The sequence below is a fragment of the Lepidochelys olivacea genome, assembly GCF_965140295.1.
Source record: "Lepidochelys olivacea isolate rLepOli2 genome assembly, chromosome: 4".
Lineage (NCBI taxonomy): Eukaryota > Metazoa > Chordata > Testudines > Cheloniidae > Lepidochelys > Lepidochelys olivacea.
In genome coordinates, this window is record NC_140414.1 from 38,073,173 (window position 1) to 38,100,200 (window position 27,028).

General features: G+C 41.6%; 2 protein-coding genes across 5 annotated transcripts in view; one reads left to right on the forward strand and one right to left on the reverse strand.

The window, feature by feature from the left end:
• Window positions 1-1,584, forward strand: part of HADH (hydroxyacyl-CoA dehydrogenase) — a 42,878-nt gene extending 41,294 nt beyond the window's left edge. Inside the window, exon 8 of the mRNA XM_084626671.1 lies at window positions 1,073-1,584. Coding sequence (XP_084482797.1) covers window positions 1,073-1,191 — 119 coding nt within the window. The 3' untranslated portion in view covers window positions 1,192-1,584. The remainder of the gene's footprint in view (window positions 1-1,072) is intronic.
• A 13,505-nt stretch (window positions 1,585-15,089) lies between these two features.
• The window catches only part of LEF1 (lymphoid enhancer binding factor 1), a 96,429-nt gene continuing 84,490 nt past the window's right edge, over window positions 15,090-27,028 (reverse strand). For all 4 annotated transcript variants that reach the window (XM_084625879.1, XM_084625880.1, XM_084625877.1 and 1 more), the window contains one exon: window positions 15,090-16,153. In XM_084625879.1, coding sequence (XP_084482005.1) covers window positions 16,074-16,153 — 80 coding nt within the window. In that variant the 3' untranslated portion in view covers window positions 15,090-16,073. The remainder of the gene's footprint in view (window positions 16,154-27,028) is intronic.

Here is a 27,028-nt window from a genome sequence, read left to right on the forward strand (position 1 = left end):
GGATCTCAAGGTGAAGGGAAGGCCCCCTCTCACCACAGTTGATAAATGGTTGGACACTGATTTAATGACTGGCCCTGCTTTCCTGGTCAGAAATAGGAGGCTGAGGCGCAATTGATGACAAATTGTCTGACTGTAATTGTTTAAACGGCTCAGATGTATTCAGCTGGTGTTCTAAAAAGGTCTGCTTGAAACAAAATCTCACTTTCAGAAAATTCTCTTCAGTAAATCGCTTGGCTTTCTATTAGTCAGTACTTCTGAGCAGTGTTACATTTTCTGACTGTTGCACAGATTAAAATCCTTCTTTCACCCTTGCTCTTCCAGTATTTTTATTACTATAGAATACCCCAGCTGCTGGGACACTGGGGATAACCTCCTTCAATAATATGTAGAATATACTTAGGGTGTAATCCATTAAGGTACATAGGTGTCTAAGTTCTGTTTTTAGACCCCACTGCAATGCCGAAAACTTCCATTCAGGTGCCACCTAACCCTATAGGTACCTAAGCTCAATCAGCACCTAAGCTTCTGCATCTGGAAGTGCACACTGCAGCCTCTCTCTAGGGACTTGGGCAATCTCCCACTGAGCAATTCACATCTCAGGGAAGATGGTCATTTAAATCACATGCGGGGACTTGATCCAGTAGGCATGTTCAGTGGTGTGCTCCACCTCCTAGGTCGGCCCCCTCAGGTGAGTTCACACAAAACAGCTGGAGGGAGGGAGGGGGAGAGGAGGATAACCTCTCACTATCTTTAGTCTAGTGGTTAGGGAACTCCCCCAGGATATGGGAGCCCTGCAGTTCAAGACCTGCCCCCCTCTGCCTGATGAGGAGAGAGGATTTGAACAGGGATCTGCCATCTCAGATGAGTGCCCTTATCACTAGGCTTTACTGTCACACTAACTTTCTCTCTGGTCCAATTAATTAAAGTGGAAGAACTTAGATAGGAGAGAATGACAAGACCCACATGAGAATATTTCATGGAAGAGTACTGAAGTGTCCCTGACATCTAGGAGACTGTCCTCTTTGCAAATAATAAATATCACCACTAACTTATTCTTCCTTTCTCCTACCAGGGTGGCATTCATTAGAGCCAAACAATCCTCTGTTTGCTCCGAGCCCACTGCTGAATAAATTGGTAGAGGAGAGGAAGATGGGTAAGAAGACGGGTGAAGGATTTTACAAATACAAATGAACTCCAGCATATGAGGGGTTGTCAAGCCATCTATATAAGCATGTGCCATGCAGTATTTCTCCTACTACACTAGGAATGCTGCTTGACCAAGCCTTTCCTAGAATGTCTCAGGTGGTTCTGTGCATTTTGATTGCAATCTGTCTCTGAAGTGATTGTTTACACCAGTTAACAATTTCTGGGCTGAGGGCCGATTTGGTAGATTAATTTTTCTTGTAATTCTGAAAGCTTTACACACATGGTGCCTTTGTGCAGATGTTGATCTTTCAGGCACAAGACATTTTCTTGCAGACAAAAATGAAAACAGCATTCATGTATTTGAACAGTTTATTATATTAACAAAATAACTCACGCACATTTTAGTGAAAATAAAATTGTCAACAACTCTGTATTGAATCCACTGGTTTTGAATTGGTGTACTTGGTTCTAATCCACCGGGTGGCAGTCTGTTTGCATCCTGGCAAATGTAGAGGCAGAAATGCAATGTCTGGTTTTGTTTTGACATTTTTTTTTAAATTATGCTAATCTATATAACATAGTAATAGCTGGATTACAATATAATAGTACCTTAAACAGATTATTTTTATAGATTCTGTATTTTTAAAAATTTAATCTTGAAATGATTTATACTGTCATTTGTGGCTGACTCCTCAGGAAAAAAGCTGCTTAATACTGTGTTTTAAAGCAGTAATAATTATTTCAATTGGGGTAACACTTAAAGGCTCAAATCATGGATCAGGGCCCCATTGTGCTAGCTGCTGTACAAATATATAACAGAGATAGTCCAGCCCTGAAGAATTTACCATCTTAAGTACATGGATTTATTTTAACCAGCTAGAATAAAAAGCTTGTAAACATTTTTATAAATGTTGGGGAGTCCTTTAAGCTAGCTTTTTTACTGGAACTTCTTCAAAAACTACATTTATTTTTGTAGTGTCACTCTCCTTGTACCAGGAGCAGCTCAGCTGCTGTAGCTGAGCTCTTTAAGATCAGGTCCCATCTGTGTAAATGTATAGGCAGGACACTCTTTGTAATGGGTCCTTGGTTTTGGAATTTTCTTTTCCCTGGGCTTGCGAGGGAGTTTTGTTAATATTTCATGCCTGGTTCAAAGCCCCCATTTTCTCAGGCTATTGTGGAAGAAATGGGTGGAGGGTTGGGGTGTTCATTTCTTTGGTAGCCCTTTTCTATTATTTAGTTTGTGATACTTTATAGGATGGGTGTCTATAACATAAATCGGAAGAAATATGAGGACAGTTCTTCCATCCAAAGATCCTGCAGAGCTTTGCAAACTCTCATTGTTCGGATAGAGAAACTGAGGCACGGAGCAGTTAAGTGACTTGCCCAAGGTCACACAGGAAGTGTGTGTGTCAGAGGCAGGAAGAGAAATCATTAACTTCAGTGAGACCAGGATTTCAGCCCACATCTGATTCCCAGTCCTGTGCCTTCAAAGAACAATGTCACATTAAAGAAATCTTACTGTCAACAAAAATTGTTGGTACTGATCACAACTTAGCTTGTTAAAACTGAATGAATTTTTAAATTTTAGTTAACTTTTCATGATCGGTGGTCTTCACTTTTTGAAATTCTTCCAGCGTGGACACAGAAATAGAGGAAATCAGTTTCACGTTAAGGTTCTCAATGTTTGAATTGTGAATCTTGTGTTTAGTGGAAGCTTTTTTGTTTTAAACACAAAATCAATATTTGGGGCCAAATTTGAGTTGATAGTCTTCCCTTTAATCATAAAATCATCTTTCATTTAATGTGAAGGATTGATGTTTAAAGTCCTGCATGAGCTATTTCATCATAAACTTAAATATAATCAATCATCAGTAAATGTGATATTTTGGGAAAACAAACTTTCCCTTATGCAATGTTTTCTTTTCAAGAGCTCTAACAGATACACTTTGTATGCGTGTGTACGTATATATAAAATATATACCCAAAATCTGCAAGTGGCATTTGGAGGTTCAGCTTGCTATTCCTGAAAAGTTTTCCCTCCAAAACGAATGGGACGTTTGGAGGTGCTTACTCTGAGGGAGTGGTGTTGGTGTCCGTCAGGAGTGCTTGGCGTGCCAGACAAAGCAACATAGGTAAGAGATACCAGTTCAACATTTCAAACCTGAGTGCCTAAAGTTAGCCCCATAAATCCATGTCAAGGCACAGAAATATAGAGTATGCATAAGTCCCATTGAAGATACACTTTTGAAAACCAGTCTACTTTTGTTGATGCATCTTAATATGGATTTAAGGGGCTAACTTTAGACACCCAGGTTTGAGAACATGGGCCAACAGCCATCTTAAAAAATAGCTTATTTTTGATTTGGCTTACTGTTCTCAGAAATGCATAAAACTTGTTGTAAGTAACTTGTGTTCAAGAGATTATGATGAAACAAATCTGAAGTGATAACAGCTACAAAAAGTCATTGTGCTACAGTTCAAATGTCCCTTCGCCAGAAAGGATTATGCAGTAGTCAGAGTCAATTTAAGATTCACATTAGGGCAGTGATAATGCACGAGGGATCATAACCCTAAAGGAAGGATTTCTTTTAATGACAAAATGGGATTCAAATCAAGCTTGAAATGCAAATAGTAAATGGAAAATTGTAGAAGAACTTTTTCCACCATTTTCTGGCAAAAACTTGTTTAAAGACACCTTTGGGAAATTAGCTTAAAATGATGCCTAATGAAATTCAACAAAGGAAACACCTGTTTGCACCTCCCCTTCCATCACTAACGATTGTCCAAGGATTCTGCTCCTTGACCTCAAGGTGTTGAAAAGAGGATGTGGTATCCTGGCCCTGCTAACTACTTACGCTCTTTCTGATAAAGTAAAGGAAAGCAAGTTGTGAAAAACTGGGGAATAGGGAAGAACAAAATGTTTGTTGATGTTTTTCCTTCTCTACTTGCTTTTAAACCCTTTGTCTTCCTTGTCCTTTTTCTCAGCAGGAGCATTCACTGCATTTCCCTCGAAGCTTTGAGATGTGTGCATGGCACAGATCTGGGGGGCAGCTTGACAGTCAACAGCTGAGGTGTCCGACATAAGCCCAGATACTGCAGCTGGAAAGATGGCTCAGAACTTAGCATCTGGGTCATCTGGCTGCCAAACATGTTCCCTCTATGGTCATTCTAGCTGCTGACTCTGTTGGGGAGAGCACAGGAGCACAGCCTATTTCACAAATGTAGTTTTAACTAGAACCTTAATGGGGCTGTCCTAGTCGGAATGCTTTGTACTGCTCCGTGTCGAGAGGGAGTGAGGTGTAAAATGCAAGCCATGGCACTTAGTGTGACAGGGATGCTAAGAAGGATCAAGCCTTGTGCAAAGGTTGTAGATCGGGCTGCCTGTTGGTAGAGGAAACACTCCCTATGTTGTATCAGCACCAAAAGATATATTCCTTCTAATCTCTCAATTTGGCTCATAATTACAGTTGCCCAGTAGATGAATGCAAGCATATTTTGGTTGTAATGTTTGTACTTACAGGTGTCAGTCTGATTCTCTAGCATGTTACTGTGTGGGATGGGTGCACTACTCTTTGCACGATGGCACCTCCTGGCAGTTCTGGGGATTAGCTCTGCCAGGCTGACACACCTTCTAGTAGTTACACTCTGCCACTCTCTCGCTCCAGGAACTGCGGAGTCCTCTTTGTAACTCAGCCCTTGGGCCAGGTCACTATGTGGTTTCCCCTTCCAGGGATGTGTATCAAAGTCTCTGCTCACCAGCAGTCTCAGGCAGTGCACCCATTTGCTGCCCCAGGTGCCAGTCCCTCAGTGGCTGGTAGGGGAACCCGAGCCTACTCTGGGTTCTGGCTCAGGGACCCTCTAAACAGTAGCTAAGGTAGGCTCCCTCCTGTGCCTTGCTGCCTTTCCCTGAGCCTCTCCCTTACCTCTTGGCCCTCCCCGCTGCTCTGGATTTGCCAGCTTCTCAGCTCCCTCCTTTCAGGGAGCTTTTTGTCTCTATATACCCACTTCCTCCCAAGGACTGACTGCAAACTTACCTCCCGGCAGTTTGCTGTCTTTCTATAAGCTCTGCCTGTTCCCACACAGGTGAGCTTCCCTTAATTAGAGCTTTCCACCCATACTTAGTTCTCCCAGATTGCAACCCAATTGACTGATTGGGGCCACTTGGCCCAATTCAGCTCTTGCAGGCCCAGTGTGGAGTGTACACCCCATCACACTGTGGTAGATATTTTCCTCCCTAGATAGTGAGGACAGTAGCTAGATAGGGATATTTAATTGAATCTAGGATGGGCCTATATGTAGCTGTTTTTTAAATGGTGTGGATGACATTTGAGAACACATTGTCCTAGACACCACCTTTTTCCATCGGCAATCACAGAACATCTCTGCGGTAGCTGTAGCAGTGGTTTAGATGAAAAAACAATATTGCAAAAACAATTACATGTATTGTAGGTGGTTTTAGATGCACTTTTGGCTTCAGAATCTCTGTTGTATTTTGTATGCCAGGAGGAAAGTTTGATGGTGGGGCCAAATAAAGCTACTTGAAAAAGGTAACCCTTTTATCCCTTAGACTGATTGCCCCTTGTGTCTCTCCCAAAAAGTGTTTGACCTAGTGGTTTTGGAGCTAAAATGCAAATGTCGTTTTAAACTAGATTTTTGTTTTTTAAAATGTCAGAGAATTGTGACACAAATGGGGCTACTGCAATAGTTAGGGCAGGGGCCCTTAACCTGTGAGACACAACCAGGTGTCAGGGACTCAGTACCACAAGCCCCAAGCATTCAACAATCATGAGTCTGGCCTCAAAAAATCATGATGTTGGCTTGAAAATCATGAGGTGATTTATTTTTTTTTTAAATGATAAATGCTTGTTTCATTAATGTGGTTTCTGAGCCTTTAGTGTGCACTCTGGTCACATTTTCAAGCTTTTCTCTAAAACCATCAAGCTGGAAACTTACTCTCTTTTTAAATGAATGCTGAGATTCTCAGGTAATTGCCTGCGTCCAGGAGCTTTAAGAAACTTTCCTGTATCATGAGAGCTGGCAGTGTGGGGTTGCAACTACTCTGCCCTTCCCATATTGCTAATATGGGTAGATCCCAGCTAGATGGGAGAGGGGCCAATGGGGAGTCTTGTTATGGAAAGTGGTAAGAACTAGTCTAAGACAAAGCCTTTTTACCTGTGTTCCTCTCCTTTAGGATGTGTGGTGGTGTTGTAGCAACTTCCACATGGTGGGATTCCACCATTCCTTTAAAAAAAAAAAAAGGTGGGGGGGGGGGAATTGACCACAGTTAGAAATCTCTGTACTATTTGTGCTGTTGCTCTTTGAAGGGCATCTGCTAGCTTTTATACGATGAATTATTCCCATTCTTGCAGGAGAACTAAACTGCAATTACAATCTCTTAAATGCAGTCTTCCTACTCTCTTGGATACTTGGAGTATCAAGGAGCTAGGATTTTTTTTCTGTCTCATTTAGACTAGTGCTCTTCAAACAAGTGTTCATTTTGATGTATTCCTGATGCTGATTTCAAATGTTTAAAACCCTCAGCTAAAAAAAATCAGCCCATAATTGTCAGATAACATAACATGCTTTTTCCATTCTCAGAACTGGAAAAAGCCACTTGCCAGTAGCATGTTAGAAACTGTCCCTGCAAAGATGAAGGGGAGTTGTATCTTGCACTGTACTTCAGGAGACTGCATATACACCATACATTCCTATTGGTGCATGTGGAGGTCCCTGTGTTGATCTGGGTCAGGAAATCTACATAAGGGCCTGGCAGTGAACCAGTGCAGAGCAATGGGATTGCTGCTATTTATGTTAATTCACCATCCAGTTGTGTTTCTGTAGAGCAGCTCTGTGCTTGTGTTATAGTTGTGTGTGTTTTTGTCCCATTCCTACCCCTTTGTGTTAGTTTCTAGTTTTAGTCAGTTTTTGCATTAAATTCTAGTGCAAGTACTTTGGGGCAAGGGACAGAGACTTCCTGTGTGTTTGTACATGGTCTAGTGCAAATGGGACTCCACTCCTGCCTGTGGCCTGTAGGTGCTCCTGATGGATAAGTAACTTAATAGTAAAGTACTATTCCAGGTGGCTAACTCATGTATTTCTTCTGCATGTGGTGATGTTTGTAATAAAAATGAAGCAGGAAGTCAGGTTTGGTTTTCAGCCTTGGTTCAGATGCTGCAGGTTGGGTAGAGTGCAGGAGGATATTTAAATACAGGGCAGCAGCTTAGCAGGCACTAAGGGCTAAATCCACAAAGGGACTTGGGTGTTGCAATGCTGAGGGCCCTACTGCCCAGTTAGACATGCAGGATCCCCATGCATGGTGTGGGAAGATTTGAGGCCTAAGAGGGATTCTCAGAAGTCCGCAAGATGAGTGGAGTGTTTCCTGAGAAAGGCAGAAGAGGGTTTAGGTCCCAACCCTCAAAGATAGTTGAGTGCCTAATTTTTGGGCTGAAGGGAGGCACCTGTTGCTGCTCAGGATTCGCAGCTGTGAACCCTCTTCTGGAGTTGGGCACCTATGCCAGGTCAGTCCTTTCCTGAGAAAAATGAGAGAGAGATTTGGCTATAATGGAGTGGGAGTCACAGTCCAGTGGTTAGATCACTCACCTGGGATGTGGAAGACATTTTTTCAAATCCCTGCTCTGCCTGACTGGAAACTTGGCTCTCCCATAATCATGGTGAGTGCACTGAGCACCAGGCTTTTGGTTTTTCTGGTGCAGATATACACATATTACACTTTCAGAGTAGCAGCCGTGTTAGTCTGTATTCGCAAAAAGAAAAGGAGGACTTGTGGCACCTTAGAGACTAACCAATTTATTAGAGCATAAGCTTTCGTGAGCTACAGCTCACTTCCTCAGATGCATATCGTGGAAACTGCAGCAGGCTTTATATATACACAGAGAATATGAAACAATACCTATTCCCACCCCACTGTCCTGCTGGTAATAGCTTATCTAAAGTGATTTCCAGCACAAATCCAGGTTTTCTCACCCTCCACCCCCCCACACAAATTCACTCTCCTGCTGGTGATAGCCCATCCAAAGTGACAACTCTTTACACAATGTGCATGACAATCAAGCTGGGCTATTTCCTGCATAAATCCAGGTTCTCACATCCCCCCCACCCCCATACACACACAAACTCACTCTCCTGCTGGTAATAGCTCATCCAAACTGACCACTCTTCAAGTTAAAATCCAAGTTAAACCAGAACATCTGGGGGGGGGGGGGATAGGAAAAAACAAGAGGAAACAGGCTACCTTGCATAATGACTTAGCCACTCCAAGTCTCTATTTAAGCCTAAATTAATAGTATCCAATTTGCAAATGAATTCCAATTCAGCAGTTTCTCGCTGGAGTCTGGATTTGAAGTTTTTTTGTTTTAAGATAGCGACCTTCATGTCTGTGATCGCGTGACCAGAGAGATTGAAGTGTTCTCCGACTGGTTTATGAATGTTACAATTCTTGACATCTGATTTGTGTCCATTTATTCTTTTACGTAGAGACTGTCCAGTTTGACCAATGTACATGGCAGAGGGGCATTGCTGGCACATGATGGCATATATCACATTGGTGGATGTGCAGGTGAACGAGCCTCTGATAGTGTGGCTGATGTTATTAGGCCCTGTGATGGTGTCCCCTGAATAGATATGTGGGCACAGTTGGCAACGGGCTTTGTTGCAAGGATAAGTTCCTGGGTTAGTGGTTCTGTTGTGTGGTATGTGGTTGTTGGTGAGTATTTGCTTCAGGTTGCGGGGCTGTCTGTAGGCAAGGACTGGCCTGTCTCCCAAGATTTGTGAGAGTGTTGGGTCATCCTTTAGGATAGGTTGTAGATCCTTAATAATGCGTTGGAGGGGTTTTAGTTGGGGGCTGAAGGTGACGGCTAGTGGCGTTCTGTTATTTTCTTTGTTAGGCCTGTCCTGTAGTAGGTAACTTCTGGGAACTCTTCTGGCTCTATCAATCTGTTTCTTTACTTCTGCAGGTGGGTATTGTAGTTGTAAGAAAGCTTGACAGAGATCTTGTAGGTGTTTGTCTCTGTCTGAGGGGTTGGAGCAAATGCGGTTGTATCGCAGAGCTTGGCTGTAGACGATGGATCGTGTGGTGTGGTCAGGGTGAAAGCTGGAGGCATGCAGGTAGGAATAGCGGTCAGTAGGTTTCCGGTATAGGGTGGTGTTTATGTGACCATTGTTTATTAGCACTGTAGTGTCCAGGAAGTGGATCTCTTGTGTGGACTGGACCAGGCTGAGGTTGGTGGTGGGATGGAAATTGTTGAAATCATGGTGGAATTCCTCAAGGGCTTCTTTTCCATGGGTCCAGATGATGAAGATGTCATCAATATAGCGCAAGTAGAGTAGGGGCTTTAGGGGACGAGAGCTGAGGAAGCGTTGTTCTAAATCAGCCATAAAAATGTTGGCATACTGTGGGGCCATGCGGGTACCCATAGCAGTGCCGCTGATCTGAAGGTATACATTGTCCCCAAATGTGAAGTAGTTATGGGTAAGGACAAAGTCACAAAGTTCAGCCACCAGGTTAGCCGTGACATTATCGGGGATAGTGTTCTTGACGGCTTGTAGTCAATCTTTGTGTGGAATGTTGGTGTAGAGGGCTTCTACATCCATAGTGGCCAGGATGGTGTTATCAGGAAGATCACCGATGGATTGTAGTTTCCTCAGGAAGTCAGTGGTGTCTCGAAGGTAGCTGGGAGTGCTGGTAGCGTAGGGCCTGAGGAGGGAGTCTACATAGCCAGACAATCCTGCTGTCAGGGTGCCAATGCCTGAGATGATGGGGCGCCCAGGATTTCCAGGTTTATGGATCTTGGGTAGTAGATAGAATATCCCAGGTCGGGGTTCCAGGGGTGTGTCTGTGCGGATTTGATCTTGTGCTTTTTCAGGAAGTTTCTTGAGCAAATGCTGTAGTTGCTTTTGGTAACTCTCAGTGGGATCAGAGGGTAATGGCTTGTAGAAACTCGTGTTGGAGAGCTGCCGAGCAGCCTCTTGTTCATATTCCGACCTATTCATGACGACAACAGCACCTCCTTTGTCAGCCTTTTTGATTATGATGTCAGAGTTGTTTCTGAGGCTGTGGATGGCATTGCGTTCCGCATGGCTGAGGTTATGGGGCAAGTGATGCTGCTTATGTATGCATATTACACTGTCTTCCTGATCTGATCACCCTGGCTCTCTTGGGTGGGTTATCTGTGCTCTCTGAGCATGGCCCTTGGATCAGGTCTGGCAGGCTAGATAAGCAAGAGAATGCCTAGTATAAGAATCCCACTGGGCCTTAAGTGACTTTTGAGCATGCCTTCTGGCACAAACATAGGTACCAAGGGCATTTAATTGCCTTCAGGGTTAGGTGGCAGCTAAGCAGATTGAGGATCTCAGTCGTACCTAAATGTTGGACTTAGGCACCTGAGGCCCTTTATGGATCAAGCCATAAGTAACTGTGCATATCCTGACTGCGGTGTTGGCTGTTCCACACAATTGGATTTTTCCTATTCTGGTCTCTGATACTATTTTGTTGGTGCATTTCTCTGCTGCCTAGTAACAGCCTGAGCTATTCTGGTCCTACATTTCTGCCAGCAATCACTTCTAGGGTGGTTTTCCATAAGTGGACAAACCCTTATAGTAGACACACCATTCAAAAGAATGCAAAACGTTTGTCACTGGTAACCTAACCTCCCACTGGGGGCCTTAGCTCCAGCATTGAAAGGCTTGCAGATTTTCACCAGCAAGCAGCTCTCTGCTGAGTTGTGGGAAAAAGGTTGGAAGGCTGCTTTCATGAAGGTTGGTCTACAATACACAGCTGGTACATGTATATGGGGAATTAACACCAACTAGAACCCCCCTTTATGCTTTGTCCCTGTAAGTTAGCATCATTGATTTGGTAAACATGTATACAGTACAGCAGAAACTTGCTCAACTGTGCATACAATTAAAATGGATTTTTGAGTCTGCACTGACCAGTGAGATTTGGCAGCTGTGATGAAGGCAGGGGTGGTAGAGGTAACATAATGCTCCCATTAAGAGCATCATGTCCACTAGCCCTTCTTCCTCTCGACATGCAACAGCACGCTTTCAATCGAGCATGTCCACATGGAGTCTGTAAACTTCATCAAGCCATTGTACAGCTACTGTCTGTTCTGGCACCTGCTCTCTTGATTCTTCTGGGAGGTAGGTTCAAGTACCTCATCCAAAGCGGGCAGAGTGAAGATTTGAACCCTGCTCTCCCACAGCCCAGGTGAGTGCTCTAACTACAGGGCTGATGGTAATAAAGAAAAATAAAACCACCCTGCTGCCAACCATCACCTCCATATTAGTGAGAAAGGGCTGAGCAGGAGATAAGTAGCTCCCCCTCAGCTTGCTGGGTTCTTTGGATTCCATGGAGAAGGAAGGTGCCTAGCTGTTGCGAGAGTGAGCCAGAGTCCCCCTTGGTGGCTAAAGTCTTTTCAAAACTGGCCCTAAGGCTGAGATTTTTCAAATGTGCCTAAAAGATTTATCTGGGAGCCTAATCTTAGATAAGCAAGAAGAGTTTTCAAGAAGTTCCCCACCAAGAGCTATTGGGAAAGCGCAGGTCTCCCTTAGATATCTCAGTGCATAAAGGAAAATGGAACAGAATTCCCTCTTAATGTTTTCTTTGCTGGCCTGCTCAGACACACTCTAGGAACAAATAAATGCCTACTGATGCAGCTAGTCAGTCACTTCAGCCAGTAGCAGTAACAGCAGGGCCCTTAGGGCAGAAAGAATACTGAACTGCCACTGGATTTGTTTGTTTGTTCAGCCAAATGGTTACTAGATTTTAATATAAATTGTGTACTGTCAGGGTATTTGTGTCAGCCTGTGAGCTTCAGGAGTTGAAAACCAAAGCTAGTGTTTGGATGTTAAATATTTCATAGGTGTAAATGTTGCCTAAACACCATCTCTCGTGAAATGAATTAAATGAAACATTCCACCAAGTGAACCTTGAGTCGGATCGCTTCAGAACAACAAGTATCAATGTGGAGTTTGAAGCGAGTCCTGTGACAAGCTTCTGCTAGTTTGCTCAAGAATTGGAGGTTTATTAAGAGACTGATTGTACCAAGTGATTGTTTCTTTGGTATTAGACAGATGTTTCCGAGGGTGGTAGGTTTCCCTGGAGAGAGAGACTAGTGTGTGGATGCTCTTATTTTAGAATAACTAACTAAGCTTGGTGTTTGAGTAAATTACACCAATCTACTCTTTCCCCAACAGTTAACACCTTACCAGATCTTCTCTAAACCCTTGCACATGTTAAGTGCAAAAGGGTGTAAACAGAGCCAAAGGAAGGCTGTGGGGGGCTGGTCTGTAGTGTACATACTGTTATATGGCTTAAGCTCCCAAAAGCAAAAACACAGGGTTGCTACTACCAAGATGCCTGACAAAACTACTAACTGCTTCCCAGTGAAATGGTGTTAGCCCTAGTATCCCTAAATATACCTTGCATACAGGAAGTGGAAGTCCTAATATTATAAGCAGTAGTAGATATGGATTGAATATTTCACATGCACTAATTTGTACCTTATTCCATAAAACAGCGGTTCTCAACCAGGGCCAGTGTTAAACTCACTGGGGCTGAAGCCAAAGCCTGAGCAATTTAACTTTGTGGGGAGCCTTGGCAAATGCACTGCTTGCCCTTAATGCCAGCCCTGGCTTTTATAAGCAGAAAACCAGTTGTGGCACATGTGGGCTGTGGAGTTTTTATAGCATTTTGGGGGGCCTCAATGAAAAAGGTTGAGAACCCCTGCCCTAAGAGACCCAGACTGCTGCTTAAGTTACTACTCACTGAGTTGTCACCACTGGGAGCTGTCTCACTTCCAAACCACAAAAAAGAATCATTCTACCCCGCCAACTGTCAGCATAAAGCAGAGTTGAAGGTCCCTCACAGCTGGGTGACTAATGCATTGCATGTCATCTGTTTGTTTCTATAATCTCATGGGGGTAGCAATAGCTGTGAGATAGATTACATGTATCATGCAGCTTTGCCTGTTTTACCCAGTCTGCCCTCTAATCCATCCCCCTGTGACTTACTCCAGTATGACCATTACCACATCATCTCAGTTCCTCTCAAAATCCCTGAGCTTGGGACCTGGTGACAAACTGAAACAAGTTAAATGATCTGCCCAAGTTGAAATTCAAATAATTTTTTTTTTTCACTTTAAGCCCTTTCTTAAAATTTACTTTCCAGAGATGTTGCTTCTCTTTTCCCAAATAGCATTTGGTGAGAGGCATTAGATCAAATATAGTCTCCCCATCCTGTAAGTGTGACCTTGTATTTAGCTATATTAACACGGTTTTCAGTTTGAGGCTGAAATCTTGTAGGGTAGCACACTGTTAAAAGCACAGGCAGAGTTCAAACTACAGTGTAAGTCCTCATGGATGTAAACAGAAGCAGAGGAAGTTCTACTGAGGTCCCTTAGGTATTTGTTCTTGACCTAGTGCTATTGTCAGTGATCTGAAAGAAAAAATTCATTGTTGGTAAAGTTTGCAGATCACAAAAATTAGTGTAGTGATAAAGACAAGTCAGTTCTATATAGAACTATCACCTGGTAAACTGGGCTCACTTGAACAGCATTATTTAATGTAGTTAAATGCAAGGTAACACAGGATGGGGAACTATTTGGGAGAGTGGTGACTCAGGAAAGGATGGAGTGAGGTCATGGTGGTTCACCAGCTGCACATAAAGCAATGCTGTGGCTAAGAGCAAATGCAAGCCTTGGATGTATAAACAGAGGAACAGTGAGAAGAAGTTGGGAGGTATTACCATTGTTATGGGATTTGTGAAATTACTGAAATATTGTGGACAAATTGGAAAAGGTTCAATAAATATCTACAAGAATGATTCAAGGTCTGGAAAACCTGCCTTACTGTGCAATAGTAAAGCAACTCAATATTTTTATCTTAAAAAAGAAAGTTAAGAGGGGCCTTGATCATGGTCAGTAAGTACCTAGGTGGGGAGATAGATGCCTCTTTAATTTAGAAAAGACATGAGCTGAAGGTAGTCATTCTGATTTAAGGAACACTTAATAGCGATGGTATTTAATCATTGGAGCAACTTACCTTGAAGTGTGAGCTCTTTCTAAAAGATATGCTTTTGATGCAGGAACTATTGGATGAGGTACTATCACCTTTTATGAAGGTGGTCAGACTAGAGATGATTGTAGTGGTCCCTTCTGATCTTAATCTGTGAATGTCTGATAACACCAATAAATACTACACCCCTGCATTTTTCAGAATACAGAAGAGCTGATGCTGTTTCCAGAAACCCTTCTGTGTGCATTTCTTCCATCAGTGAAGTCAACCTCATGTTGTCCATGGCAATGTGTATTCACGGAAGTACCAACTTTCAGGAAAATAGTTCAGAGATAATACAAAAGAAGCTCACCATACCAGCCAGGGCCCGCAACCTCCAATTGGATCCAGCCCCACGGACATCAATAAGATTCATATTTAGGCACTAGCCTCTGACTACATGAACTCAGTTGGCAGGTTCAGGACCCTTGCTTGTAGGTAAGTTTTTTGGACACAACAGTAAGAATGGAATATGTGCCTCTAACTTGCAAGGCTAACACTGACCATTCAATACCTCTCAGTAGGAAACTGAGAAAAAGAGTGAGGGCCCTTTAGGTCAGATGTCTGAGGAAGAGCCAGCCCCACCTCTTCCTCATTCCCAGGATGAGATTATGAGGACAGGTGGTTTCAGGTGCATTAAAAAAAAAATCCTATTTTTTCCCCAAGACCCTTAGAAATGCAGGTGGGTGAGTAAAAGAATCATGTTACCCATAAAAGGGATGTTGAGCTGAAGATCTGTAAGCCCCAAAATATGGATTCAGCTAGAACAATCCTAAGAATTCTGCAGTCCTTTTAAACTAGAGATGGCTCATGCTAGATCATGTAATCACTCTTAACCAGACAAGTGATGTTTTATTACAAAGCTTTTATTAAAAAAACAAATGCTCAGCACATTAACTCAAACTGGAATGACAAAAAAAATACAGTTGACAGTATTTTTGGCAAAGGCTGTGCCTTACTATTTTAAAAATGGGTACATCAATGCTCATTTCAGTAACTGGCATAAAATCCCACTAACAGGCTAACAAACAGATACAAATACAGAACAAGTGAAGTAAATTCAAGTGCTCAGCTTTTTGTTTTTACAAGGAGGAGGGAAAGGGGTGAGAACTCACTGCAGTTGAATTTACTGGATGTATTGCTTATGTTTATAGAGTGTAAATGAAACAGGAGTGACATGTCTACTGACCAGCTGACTGTGATGTTACATTTATTTAGTTCTCTAGGACACTCTATTACATAGACTGAGAGGCCACTATTTGTTACAAATAGTTTAACAAAAAGCCACATTTTCCATACAGGTTTTTTCCTCTGGCAGAAAAAAAAAACCCTTTAAAAAAAATCAGATACTTGAAGCTTATTTAAAAGCTCACAGCTAGTAAAATATACACCAGTGACATTAGAAACTAAAAAGTTAAAATATAAAAGCATTCAAGTTTCTTAAAGCTAAAACAAAATTGATCCTTTTGCACCATTAAATAAAAAAAGGGTGAGCGTCTTCCTCAACCAGATGAATTCCATTCTTCAATGTGCTATACAGGGGTAGCTGTTAGTCTACATTATTCAGTTGGCTGAAGCAGGCAGAGACAGCTGACCTACCTGTTGCCAACTCAGTATGGAGAGAGAGGCTTAGGAGTGCAAGGAGAAGATGAAAGATGTTCTGCTGACCTGGGAGTTCTGAAATGCTCATTTGTTCCTTTTTATAAATCAGGGTTGGGGTCCTGTGGTAGTGAAGGGTTTTGGCAGTGATTGTCTTTATGATTCAGTGTCTTTAGCAGTGACATCATGGTGAATTCGACCTCCTAGAAAGACCCTGGGGGTGGTCTGTACAGATGAAGGACACACCTGGGGTTTTAACAAGCTTCCATCTCCAGAAGGGGTCCTGGCGTCGCTGCCTTTACTTTGCACGTTGAGAAAGTACTTCTTTTCCCACCTACAGAGGGAGAGGAGAAAGTGTCAACCAAAACTAATTTCCTTGAAGCAATCTTCAAGGAGCCCTCTGAACAAATACACCTTAACCTGTCTTCCTCTGGGGAAGCCTATGATGATGGTCACAGTAATCTCATGGACCAGCTGCACTAGGGGAGTGCTTTGGGAATAACCTGAGTTTCTAGCAGTGCTTTGGCTCCTGTTGGAAGCCAAGTAGAATGTTCAGAGCTCTTGTTTTATATGTTTATCAGATTATTTTGAGTTATTAACATTTAAGGTCCCCATAGCTCTAGGATGTGAAAGTCAAAAAGTGTTAGGTGATGTCTAACACTGTGCACCTTACAACAGCGTGGCTGTATCACCAGAAGAGAGCGCTCCCGGTAACAAAATAAACCACTTCCACCAAGGGGCAGTAGCTTCCTCCATGGGAGCGCAGCTCCTGCCAGTGAAGTGCTGTCCACACCAGTGCTTTCCATCAAGACTTGTCATGGGGTGAGGTAGGGGGGTGTTTTCACAACCCTGAGCAACGAAAGTGCCAGCGTAGACCTAGCTTTAGAGAAGTAATTCCCTTTTGTGAGGGGCTTTATTTCCTTGCAACAATTGACCTAGAAGTTTGTTAGAGAATTAGACAGCCTCACATCTCATTATGACAATAGTAGGCATCTATTAGAACTCCAGCTTGGTTGGTGCCTCACTCCCTACTCTCTTTAGGCTATGTCTACACTACACAACTTTTAGCAACATGGCTGTGTTGCCACAGCTGTGCCACTAAAAATCACACAGGGTAGTGGCTGTTCAGCAGCTCTCCTGCTGACAATGCGCTGTTCACACTAGCGCTTGCTGCGAAACTATTTTTGTCTTTTGGGATGGGGGGTAGGGGAGGGGTTAACACCTCTGAATGACAAAAGTTTTGTCATTCAGTTGCCTGTGTAGACATAGCCTTAGAAACAAAGAAATTGACTTTTATTTAAGCAACTAGGGGGAAGGCCAGATGGGAGGCTGCTTAGCAGTGTCCTCTGAACCCCTGCCATAGTGTGGAACAGAGAACAAGTTGTCCTATCAGCTAGGGGATGGCTTGTAGGTCAGAGACCACAGGGCTCAATTATCTGACAGAGTTTGTAAGGATTTTAGGAATAGCTAATATTGTGGCATGCAGAAGGTCAGCAGTGCAAGCCTTAAGTACTGCTCATTCCCTGTCCAGAGATAAACAATTCTGATAGTTAGCCAGGTTGAGGTAATACAGAGACCTATAAAGACTAAGAGCTACCCCTTTCAAACAGAGACCTATGTAACTGCTGATTCAACAGTCACCCATGCCCTCCTGACCCAGACAGCAGGATTATAAAATAGCTCCTCCCAGCGCTTGTCTAGTGAGTCATGCCACAGTGCTAGATGGTGAATCAGGTATTTTCAGCATAAAGATCAATCTTCAATGGTGATCTCAGTGTTGCTGTTATGCCATCAACATCTACTTGAACTGTAACCCTTCAAGTACTGCACAACTGCCAGTGACTTATAATTTCCAGTAATTTTAAAAGCTCTTCTAATGAGAAAATTTATCAGGCACAGACTTCATAGATAATCCAAAGATTTCTTCAGCTGTCCATGAGAAGAGGTGATATCTTATTTGACAAACTTCTCATGGAGAGAGAAAGAAGCTTTGGAGTTTACACAGAGCTGCTCTATGGGGTCTGGGAAAAGGTACTCAGTGTCTCTGCTAACTAAAAGGTGAAACACATGGTTTAGCATAAGCAGTTAACTGGCCACTTCACCTTCTGTGGTCTCTTAACATCTCCAGTCATTTGGGGTGGGGGGTAGGGGGGGAGGAATTACAAACACTAAGGAAAAGGTGGTAGTGATGAGATAGTATAGCACTGTGGATGAGGTAAACCAAGAGATGGTAAACCCTTTTCAAGCAAACAAATGGGTTAAGTGTACACATTATTCCAAGGGTCAGGAATGCTGTTAGTTTATTATAATATATGTCAAATCAGACATCAGGTTAGAGAATCATATTGCTGAATGGCTCTATCATGTCATCAGAGCTGTAACTAAAGCCTACTAAACTTAGGGTGCAAATATTTATCTGATGTGCCAGACTGGAAAATGCAAAGTACATTCCTGCCAGCAGTTTAAATTGAAGTCTCATTATAGAAGGTGTTTGTACAGTGCATCTTGGCTATTGGTTAGACAGTGATTAACTTATTACTTTAACTCAGCAATTACACAAGCTAAAGCTCTCTAGGGACCAAATCCAAACACACACTGAAATCAAGACGTTTCTTTACTTTAGTGGGCGCAGGATCAGGTCCTAAATCCCAACCAGTAAGTTAAATTATCAAAATAGAGTCCACTAAGAACCATTATTTTGATGGAAGAGAAAAGGTGAAGGCTGACAAACATGGAATAAACAAGGCTGCTTCAGAAAAGCAGAACTGCACTAGAATGAAAATGCAAATCCTGCTGCTAAATCCATTCAGATCTGTAATTTGAGGGAGAGCTGACACATTCTGTATCACCCTCCTCCCTGCTTAGCTGAATAAGGGAAATTTTCCACTTGGTGCTGTGCTTCCTAGCCACAAAAACAGCATGTAAAGCTGTTGTGCCCTTTGCAAAGAAACAGCTGTTTCAACGGACGCAGTCTGTATTGACTAATTCAGTTCCTATTTCCTTGGAAAACCATCCCAAGCCCCAACTAAAAAAAGCCTCTTCAGTTTCCTGCCCCCCCCCTTTTTTTTTTTTAAGTAGCACATTGCTCCATAACATATGGGGATCAAAGAGTTATGAAGGGCTCTACCTTTCCAAGGAGCACGAAAGAGGCCAAGCAAACAGCAGAGGAACACTGGTGAGAGCACCCTGCAGATTTATATTTACTTTGTGCCTTTTCATCCCAGGTTTTCAAAGGTTTGGTCCAGGTTGCTCTTCCTGGGAAGGTTTTCCTCTCAGTCTTACATGAAAACATTCAGCTTCCTGTTGAGGAATGGCCTTGAGGCGCCAGGCCAGTAGTTCACAGCAGTCTGATACAAGTGCTGGGATTCAGAACTACTCCCCATTAGCAGCCACCAATGTCTACTTCACTGAAGGAAATGAAATGCTCTTCTGTTGAGATGATTCCCTACCTCCTCCCCCTTCCCTTCCCAGCAAGCCGTCTTTGAAGTCATAAGGTTAAAATAATGACCACGGCCTTGCTCTGGCCTTACATTTTTAAACTGGGACCTTTACTTTCTGAGTCAAAGTACAATCGTAGCAATTTCTGGCTCACATTTTCATAACCTCTCCTCATTCCTTTTTCCCCACCAGTAAAAGGAGGCTGCTTACGTGATTCCAATTGTACAAGAGGGTGTTAAAAAGGAGGCCTAAAGTTATTGTTTCTAGGGTAATACTACAGAAAATTACACAGTAGTTACCCTGAAAATGAGGACTAGGATATGGTTTTCCATAGCTGCCTGTTTTTTAAGGCTATGGATTTGAAAGTAACTTCTAATGCTGATAGACCAAACAGTACCTTTAAAAAAACCTGAACAACTATGGAGTTGCCTTAAAGATATAAAACAGGTCAAATCAGGATTCTTTTCAAGAAACCACAGGCATGTGCTAAGGAGACTGAAGACTTCCCACATCTGAGACTTCACTGGGGGGCTGCAGCTGAAGTCTGTCCAAGCCAGGCATGCCCCAGCAAAGCCCAATCCACAAGTGAAGTCGGCGCAATCAAAGACTGCAATTACAGTTCCCTGGCTGTGGTTAGGCTTCAAAGAAAGTGCTGCAAGTCACATTTTACATATGTGAAGTCTTGAGCCTGAGCCACAGCCTGCCATTTGCACTGTACATCAGACTGCAGAAAACACACACACCCCTCTCTGTCTTTGGAATAAGTAACTTCAATGGAAATCAACTCAAACATAAAAAGCTCTTAGATTTTGATAAAGCTGAACTTCAGCAACTAGCAACCCCAGACTTACGATTCACAACTGGCTGTTGGTGAAAAAACAAATGATTTTTGCTTTCCAAAAAAAGAGTGACCAAAGTTTTGCACCTTTTTCCTCCCTACTCCTTGCAATGAAATGGAATGAATCCTAGTCCCTCGAGGCCTTATCAGCTTCATCTCACAGAACATTACAAAATAAAGTTACTCATCTTCATGATTAAACAAAGTTTAGGGAGGATGATGGGGATTACAGAGATTCATCCAATTCAGACCAGTTATTGGAAGTGGGGTGTGTAAATAGCCTTACAAGAAGTGGTGGATAAAAGGGAGAACTACTAGCCCTCCGGAAAAGGCTATTTGAGAACAAATGTGCTTTAAAATGGGCTGTATTTGCCTGGTTTTTCCAGAGCACTTTGGTGTGGGGCAGTGGAAGGAAGGGTAGGGTAGAGGGTGGGGGATGGGGAGGGGAGGATTTCAATTACAAAACCTGCTTTTTATTAGTGTGTTTTGAATGACATGTCAAACTATTCCTGAGCAAAACTAATTAGAAATCCAAATGTGTTATTTTCTTTTGGAGTTTGCAGAACTACGGCTAAAGGCCCAACTTATTGCTACTGTTTCTCAATATTAAAGACACAAGTAAATAGAAGAAAAAAAAAGCCACTAGTACATTCTTAGACTGAAGCATTTAAAGTCTCTCTCTCACACACACACACACACAGAGGCCTTGTCTACTCAGGAAATTCTTAGTTTCTTCATCCATGCTAGCACCAGTTCAGCTCCATTGCTGGTAGTTACAGTGGGATTACTAGCGTGATGCTGATGCAGCAGCATCTGCTGCTGTTTTATATGACATGAGTCAAACCTACTGACTTAATGACCTAATGACAGGGCTTAAAGTGCCAGTGGCTACCTAAAGCCCTAGGGCTCCCTCCCACTGGTGTAGAGTAGAACCAGCAGCAGATTTTGTTAAAGGCATTCTAGAGAGCCTGAAGATGACCCTCAAACTATCACTGTTACAGTGTTTGAAGGGATGATACTGGAAACTCTGGACCTGTTCTTTCCATTTCAGACAAGGAACTGTGTAGTTTATAGTAAAAACATCAGGTTACCTCTAGGCAGCCAAGACTCCAGCAGCTTCTTTGAGAGAAGAATGATCAGTATATTAAGACCTGCAAGGGAGGAAAAATGGGTTTGTGCCTTTTTTGCTTCTTTATGATGTTTAATGAACATTTGAAGGAATAAACCTTTCAGAAGAGGTGGGGGGGTTGCTTTATTTTACACATTAGAAATTCAGTTCATGTCTACACTATTGCTGCTGAAAGATTTGGTCTGATAGAACAAAGAGTATAATATCACAAGTATCAAGCAAGTAAAACCTGCACAATTGAGAGGAGATGGAAATTTAGTCAAGGTTTCAAATTTTGTAACTCACAACACTAACTCAAGCACCTGACAGTGTCAGGAGGAAAGATTCCCTTCAATTCTCTTATGTTCCAAGAAAGTAGCTTGCAATAACAGGGAAAACTGGATATTCTTGATACTTTAAAAGTAAATCAAGTAAAAATTTCTTCAGATAAAAAAGAAGCAAAAAATGGCAAAAACTTTTTTCCTTGTAAATCATATTTAAGCTATACATATTTTTTTCCACTGCATGCATCCGATGAAGTGAGCTGTAGCTCACGAAAGCTTATGCTCAAATGAATTTGTTAGTCTCTAAGGTGCCACAAGGACTCCTTTTCTTTTTGTGGATACAGACTAACACGGCTGCTACTCTGTAACCTGTCATTTAAACTATAGCAAGTACAGTTTTTGGTTAGACTTAACACTGATTTGAAGAACCAACCTCAAAATTCAGCCTATGCTCATGAATGAGTTAATTCAGAAATAATTTTATATTGGAACAAAAATCTCTCCGATCTCTCCGTTACAGCCATCTGTTTTTACATAGCTCCATTAACTCCCTCTTTCCCAAGTCCAAAGTTTCCAGTGCAAGTAGCAATGCAAAGAACTCACTATCCCAGCACCATGGATTCCAAAGGCTCAATCATCATTTCCTAACAACCACCAACTGCTACAAACAAAAACCTTATCTCTGTTGTGATCTCAAGTGGAGTAGGTACATAAGGCAAATAGCAATAAACATTTGTCTCCAATTCTAACAACCAACAACAACAACAACTCAAGAGGGGATAAATTTGCAACAATTTTAACAAAAAACTTTCATCAACTTTCAAGTGAGTGCAAATTTTTCCACAATGGAACCTGGAGCTATTTTTGCACTAAAATTCTACCTTCTGACCTTTGAATATACTGTGCTTTCCAAAAGCATATGCTGGGAATCAGTGTCAAGAATTCTAATTCCACCTAAATGAGAGCAGATTTCATAAACATTATCCCTATTTTTATAATGAGGAAGCAGACTCAGAAAAAGTAAATGGACCTGCTCACATAATAGCACAGACGAATCTACATCAGCAGATCCATGCAGGGGAAGAGGTTGTCCTGTCCTTCCTCATCCAGGCCAGGACTAGCAGCTAGGAGCCCCCTCACTGGGGTGCTCCCAGCAGCACAGGGGAGATCAGACCCACCTCCAGAAACCTCCCCTGACTTCAGGAAGCTGCAGTCAAAGCTCAACTCTGAAGGTAGTGCAGAAGTGAGGGTGGCAATCCCGTCACACAGCCACACACCCCCACCCCTCCCCTCGTCACAACAGCTTTGCAACCCGCCGACTTCTTTTTGTATCGGGACTCTCACAGTTACAACATTGTGAGCTTTCAGATGTAAACATCTGAAAATGACTAATTTTAAAGCCCTCTGGCCATGAAATTGATCAAAATGGACCATGAATTTGGTAGGGCCCTACCTATATGTATAGCTGTGGAAGCCTTAACCCTGCACACCTTCAGATTTTTGCTCATGGGTCAAAGACTTTAAACTGGGGAGAGGATCAAAGATTAAATAAATAGACTGGTGTGGGGGGGCATTGAGAGCTAGTTGTTTAAGTACCAGATCAGGCTCAGGAGACTGGCTCAGTTAACAATTGGCAGAAGTCACTTTGCCAAGTCAAAACCTCTGAGCCTAGGTTGCTTATCTGTAAGATGGTTGTTTTCATGTTTACTTTACTACATAATGTTAGAGTGTTTCCTAAGTGCAAAGTACTATAAAATGCCAGCCAGTGGTAGAGGGGAAATAAAACTCAGGACTAGAGCTGGTCAGAGAAACATCAATGGAACCATATTCTGTTGGAATATGCAGTTCCATTGAAACTGAAATGCTTCATGATTTGCTTCATTTTGCCAAAATTTCATTTCAGGAGGGAAAAAAAAATCTGAAGGTCAAAACAGGATGTTTTGAACATTTTTAGGACAAAATATTTTGATTTTGAAACTACTTATAACTTTTGTAAAGGAGAATTCTGAACTTTTCAGGTTTCCTTCTCATTTGAAATTAATCTAGATTTTGAAATCTTAAAATATGTTGTGAAACGATTTCCATCCTCTACACAAGGTTCTACTCAGAACTTCAGTTGCCTGTCTGGTGCTAAATTCACTAAACCATGCGATTTCGAGCAGGTGTGGAGGTGGACTATCAGCAGCCTCCCCTCCTCCTTCCCAAAGGTCAAAATTAGAGCAAAAGTTTCCCATTCCCCCCCTTTCCAATAACACCTTAAAAGTTTGTTTGTTTTAATATTTTCTATGGAGGGGATGATTATAACATTTCAAGATCTTGTAAAATAACCCCTGCCTCACAGAAATTTCCTTTGAAATAGGGTTTTGTTTTATTAATTAAAAATGTTGGTTCTAATTAGTCAACACTGATTTACTTACTTTTTGGACTTCATAAGTTTGGAATATGAAAAGGGACAAGTCAGTTTCACTTGTGTATAGCTCATCTGATTTCACTTTCTAGCTCTTGTAGCAGAGTATGTGGGTTGCAAATATTGCAAGTTGGGATTTCAATACCAATCAACATAATAGTTTAAATCCATGGAATCACTTTGACCTTAAATTTATAAAAAAAAGTTAGAAAATGTATATGTTCACCCTAGATTCACCTGCCACTGGTCCCTTAAAAATCAAAAGCAACAAACCACACACTATGCCCTAGGTAACAGATGGAGACATGGCACAAAAACTTAATAGGGTTATTCTGTTATCTTTTGGCATTTGTAGTAGATAAGTAGAAGAATTCTCTATTCCTCATCTCTCCCAACAGGTGTCACCGTATTCTCTACGTGTAACCTGAATAGGACAATTTTTTTTTTGAAAAACATTTTTTGTTTTTTGAACACCTGAAAGGAGGAGACTTCTTCCTTCTTGTTTGTCTTTCACCTTAGAAATGTCACTATCAAATCTGATCTCCCCTTGGTTTTCTGGCAGACGTGCTGTATACGTTAAGTCCATATGTGCTTTTACACATTCTTTGAAGCTTCAACAAAAGATACCTATTTCCAAAATGTTAGTCCCTGATATTAACACCTGTTTCAACAAAAACATTTTAAATAGCTTGACAAATTATCTTCTGCTCAGCGGCCTGGTTCTCACTCAACACATGTTATCATCATTACCCTAGTTCTCCAGCCAACAGAGAGCTTCCAGGGTAGACAAGACCTAAATTTCTCATGTGATAACAGATTTTTTTAAAAATGTAAATAAGCTTTATATATCATAAAGCATCAGAGGAGACCACGCACTTTGCTGGTCACTTAAGACTTAGAATTAGATTCACTGTTGTAGTCATATTGCCATTTTTAAGGGAAAGTGGCGGGGTAATTATTTTCACCATTATAGTTTAGGGTATTGATAAGCCATACTAGAGTGAACACCTCTCTCTTGCTTCTCTGCCAGGGTCACAATGTTTACACCTCAAAAATATTTTTGCTGCCAGCCACCTTGCCTGTATCCAAACACACTTTACTAGAACACCACTGTGAGCCACAAAGGAAATTTATAAGCATTAAAGTAAAGTAAATAACCACCCCCCACAACTCTTGACACATTAACATATCCAGGGTCACATTTTTTATGTTCTCCACACCTACAGGATCTCTACTTACTGAACTCTCCAATCTGTCACTGGATTGCTTTTATTTTTTGCTCATCTAACAGCAATTTAAAGAGCTTTACCATACAAGCGATAAGATGTGTACTTCATCTTTATGTTTCTACATGACATCGGCCAGGAAACTATCTGACCAAGTTCTTTTCCATGTATTATTTATGGAAGCAGGTTTGATCTAGTTTACATTATTCGTGTCATCGTCTCACTCATTTCCACTACTATTTAGAAATAAATTTTCTTGTTTTGGATTCATTAGTTACCCACTATTCAAAATGTCATCCCCTTTTTTAATAGCATTTTGCTCCAATATTCCTGATACTTAAATGTAAAATAATTCATCTTCCACTTAAGCTTCACACACACACACACACACACACACACACACACAAAATCAAAATAAGCCTCTTTAATATGTTTTGATTGTAAATAAAAATTATTCAGGTTTTGTCCTCATGTTTGAGAGTGCTGCTGAACTAAATGCTAGTCCTACCAAATTGTTGAAAGCTGCAAATAAAGATATTTAATTCTCCCAGCTTTATTCCTAATTATTTTATCACTCCTTAACTAGTGGAGAACTTGACAAATGGCAGGGTGCAAATCATTAAGTGATATGCCAGTCGCAGTTCTTGTACATGTCAAGTTAAATATTTCCACATTTCAGTGTAACAATCTAGAGTAGGTTTTTTGTAAATTTGTTTTTAGTTGCACCTTTCCAGCAATTTAGTAGTTATTCTCAGTTCATAATGAGAAAAAGCAGCTTTTTTGATTCTGTTAAAATAAAAATTCAAGAAAGGAATCTGAAATCTCTACTTTCCGTACAGAAGTTGCTGCCATTTATGGGTTTGCGAAGAATGCTTGCATTCAGAGTATACAAGCTGTGTCACCTGCCCGCTCAAGAAAGATGTTTTCATTATCAATTCATTGATCTGAAGCCACCCTCTCCACCAAAAATGCAACTTTTACCATTGGTAAGTTGTAACCTTAAGATTTATTCTAGAAAAAGCATTTTCCCAACAAATAGGCAATATCGGTTTAAAACCATCACCACAAAAATACATTTGGAGACCATTCTGTAACGCTTTCAAATCTGCCATATGCATTTGAGGATCACAGAGTAGTTTCCAAACATTGGAATGCCAGGCACTGAGCTCAGCACTGCAGCATGCCATTTTCAAACAACTTTATTAAGCTTAGTCAGAATCCAGTCTCCGAGTCTCATGCAGCAGACAGATCAGCATGAAGCAGGGTTTCAAATGAAAACTAACTTTAAATCACCAACAGTGGAGCTGTAACAAGTTTACTGGTATTCACACGTGGAGAGGTGAGCAACTCGTAAAGCAATTAGTTCTCATTAAATGATGGATGAGCAAAAAGTTTGAGGCCCTGGCTTAACTTGGATACACTCAAACACGTGTGGGCACACCTTTCCATATACCTTAACTCAGTGGCTCTCAACCTTTCCACACTACTTTCTGTTCCCCTTTCAGAAATCTGATCGGTCTTCAAATTCAAAGCTTCAGCAAAACTAGTTGCTTACAAATCAGACACAAAAATACAAAAAGGTGCTACAGCACACTATTACTGAAAAATTGCTGACTCATTTTTACCATAACTATAAATCAATTGTAATATAAATATTGTACTTACATTTGAGAGTATCATATATAGAGCCGTATAAACAAGTCTTATATGAAATTTCAGGTAGTATTGACTTTGCTAGTGCTTTTTATGTAGCCTGTTGTAAAACTAGGCGAATATCTAGATGATATTCTAGACCCCTGACTGAGAACCACTGCCTTAACCCATCTCTCTTTGAATGTATCTTCTGCATCTTTCTTTTTCTAACCCCTCCCCCGTCTCATCCTTCTTTCAACTACACTCCCCTTAGTA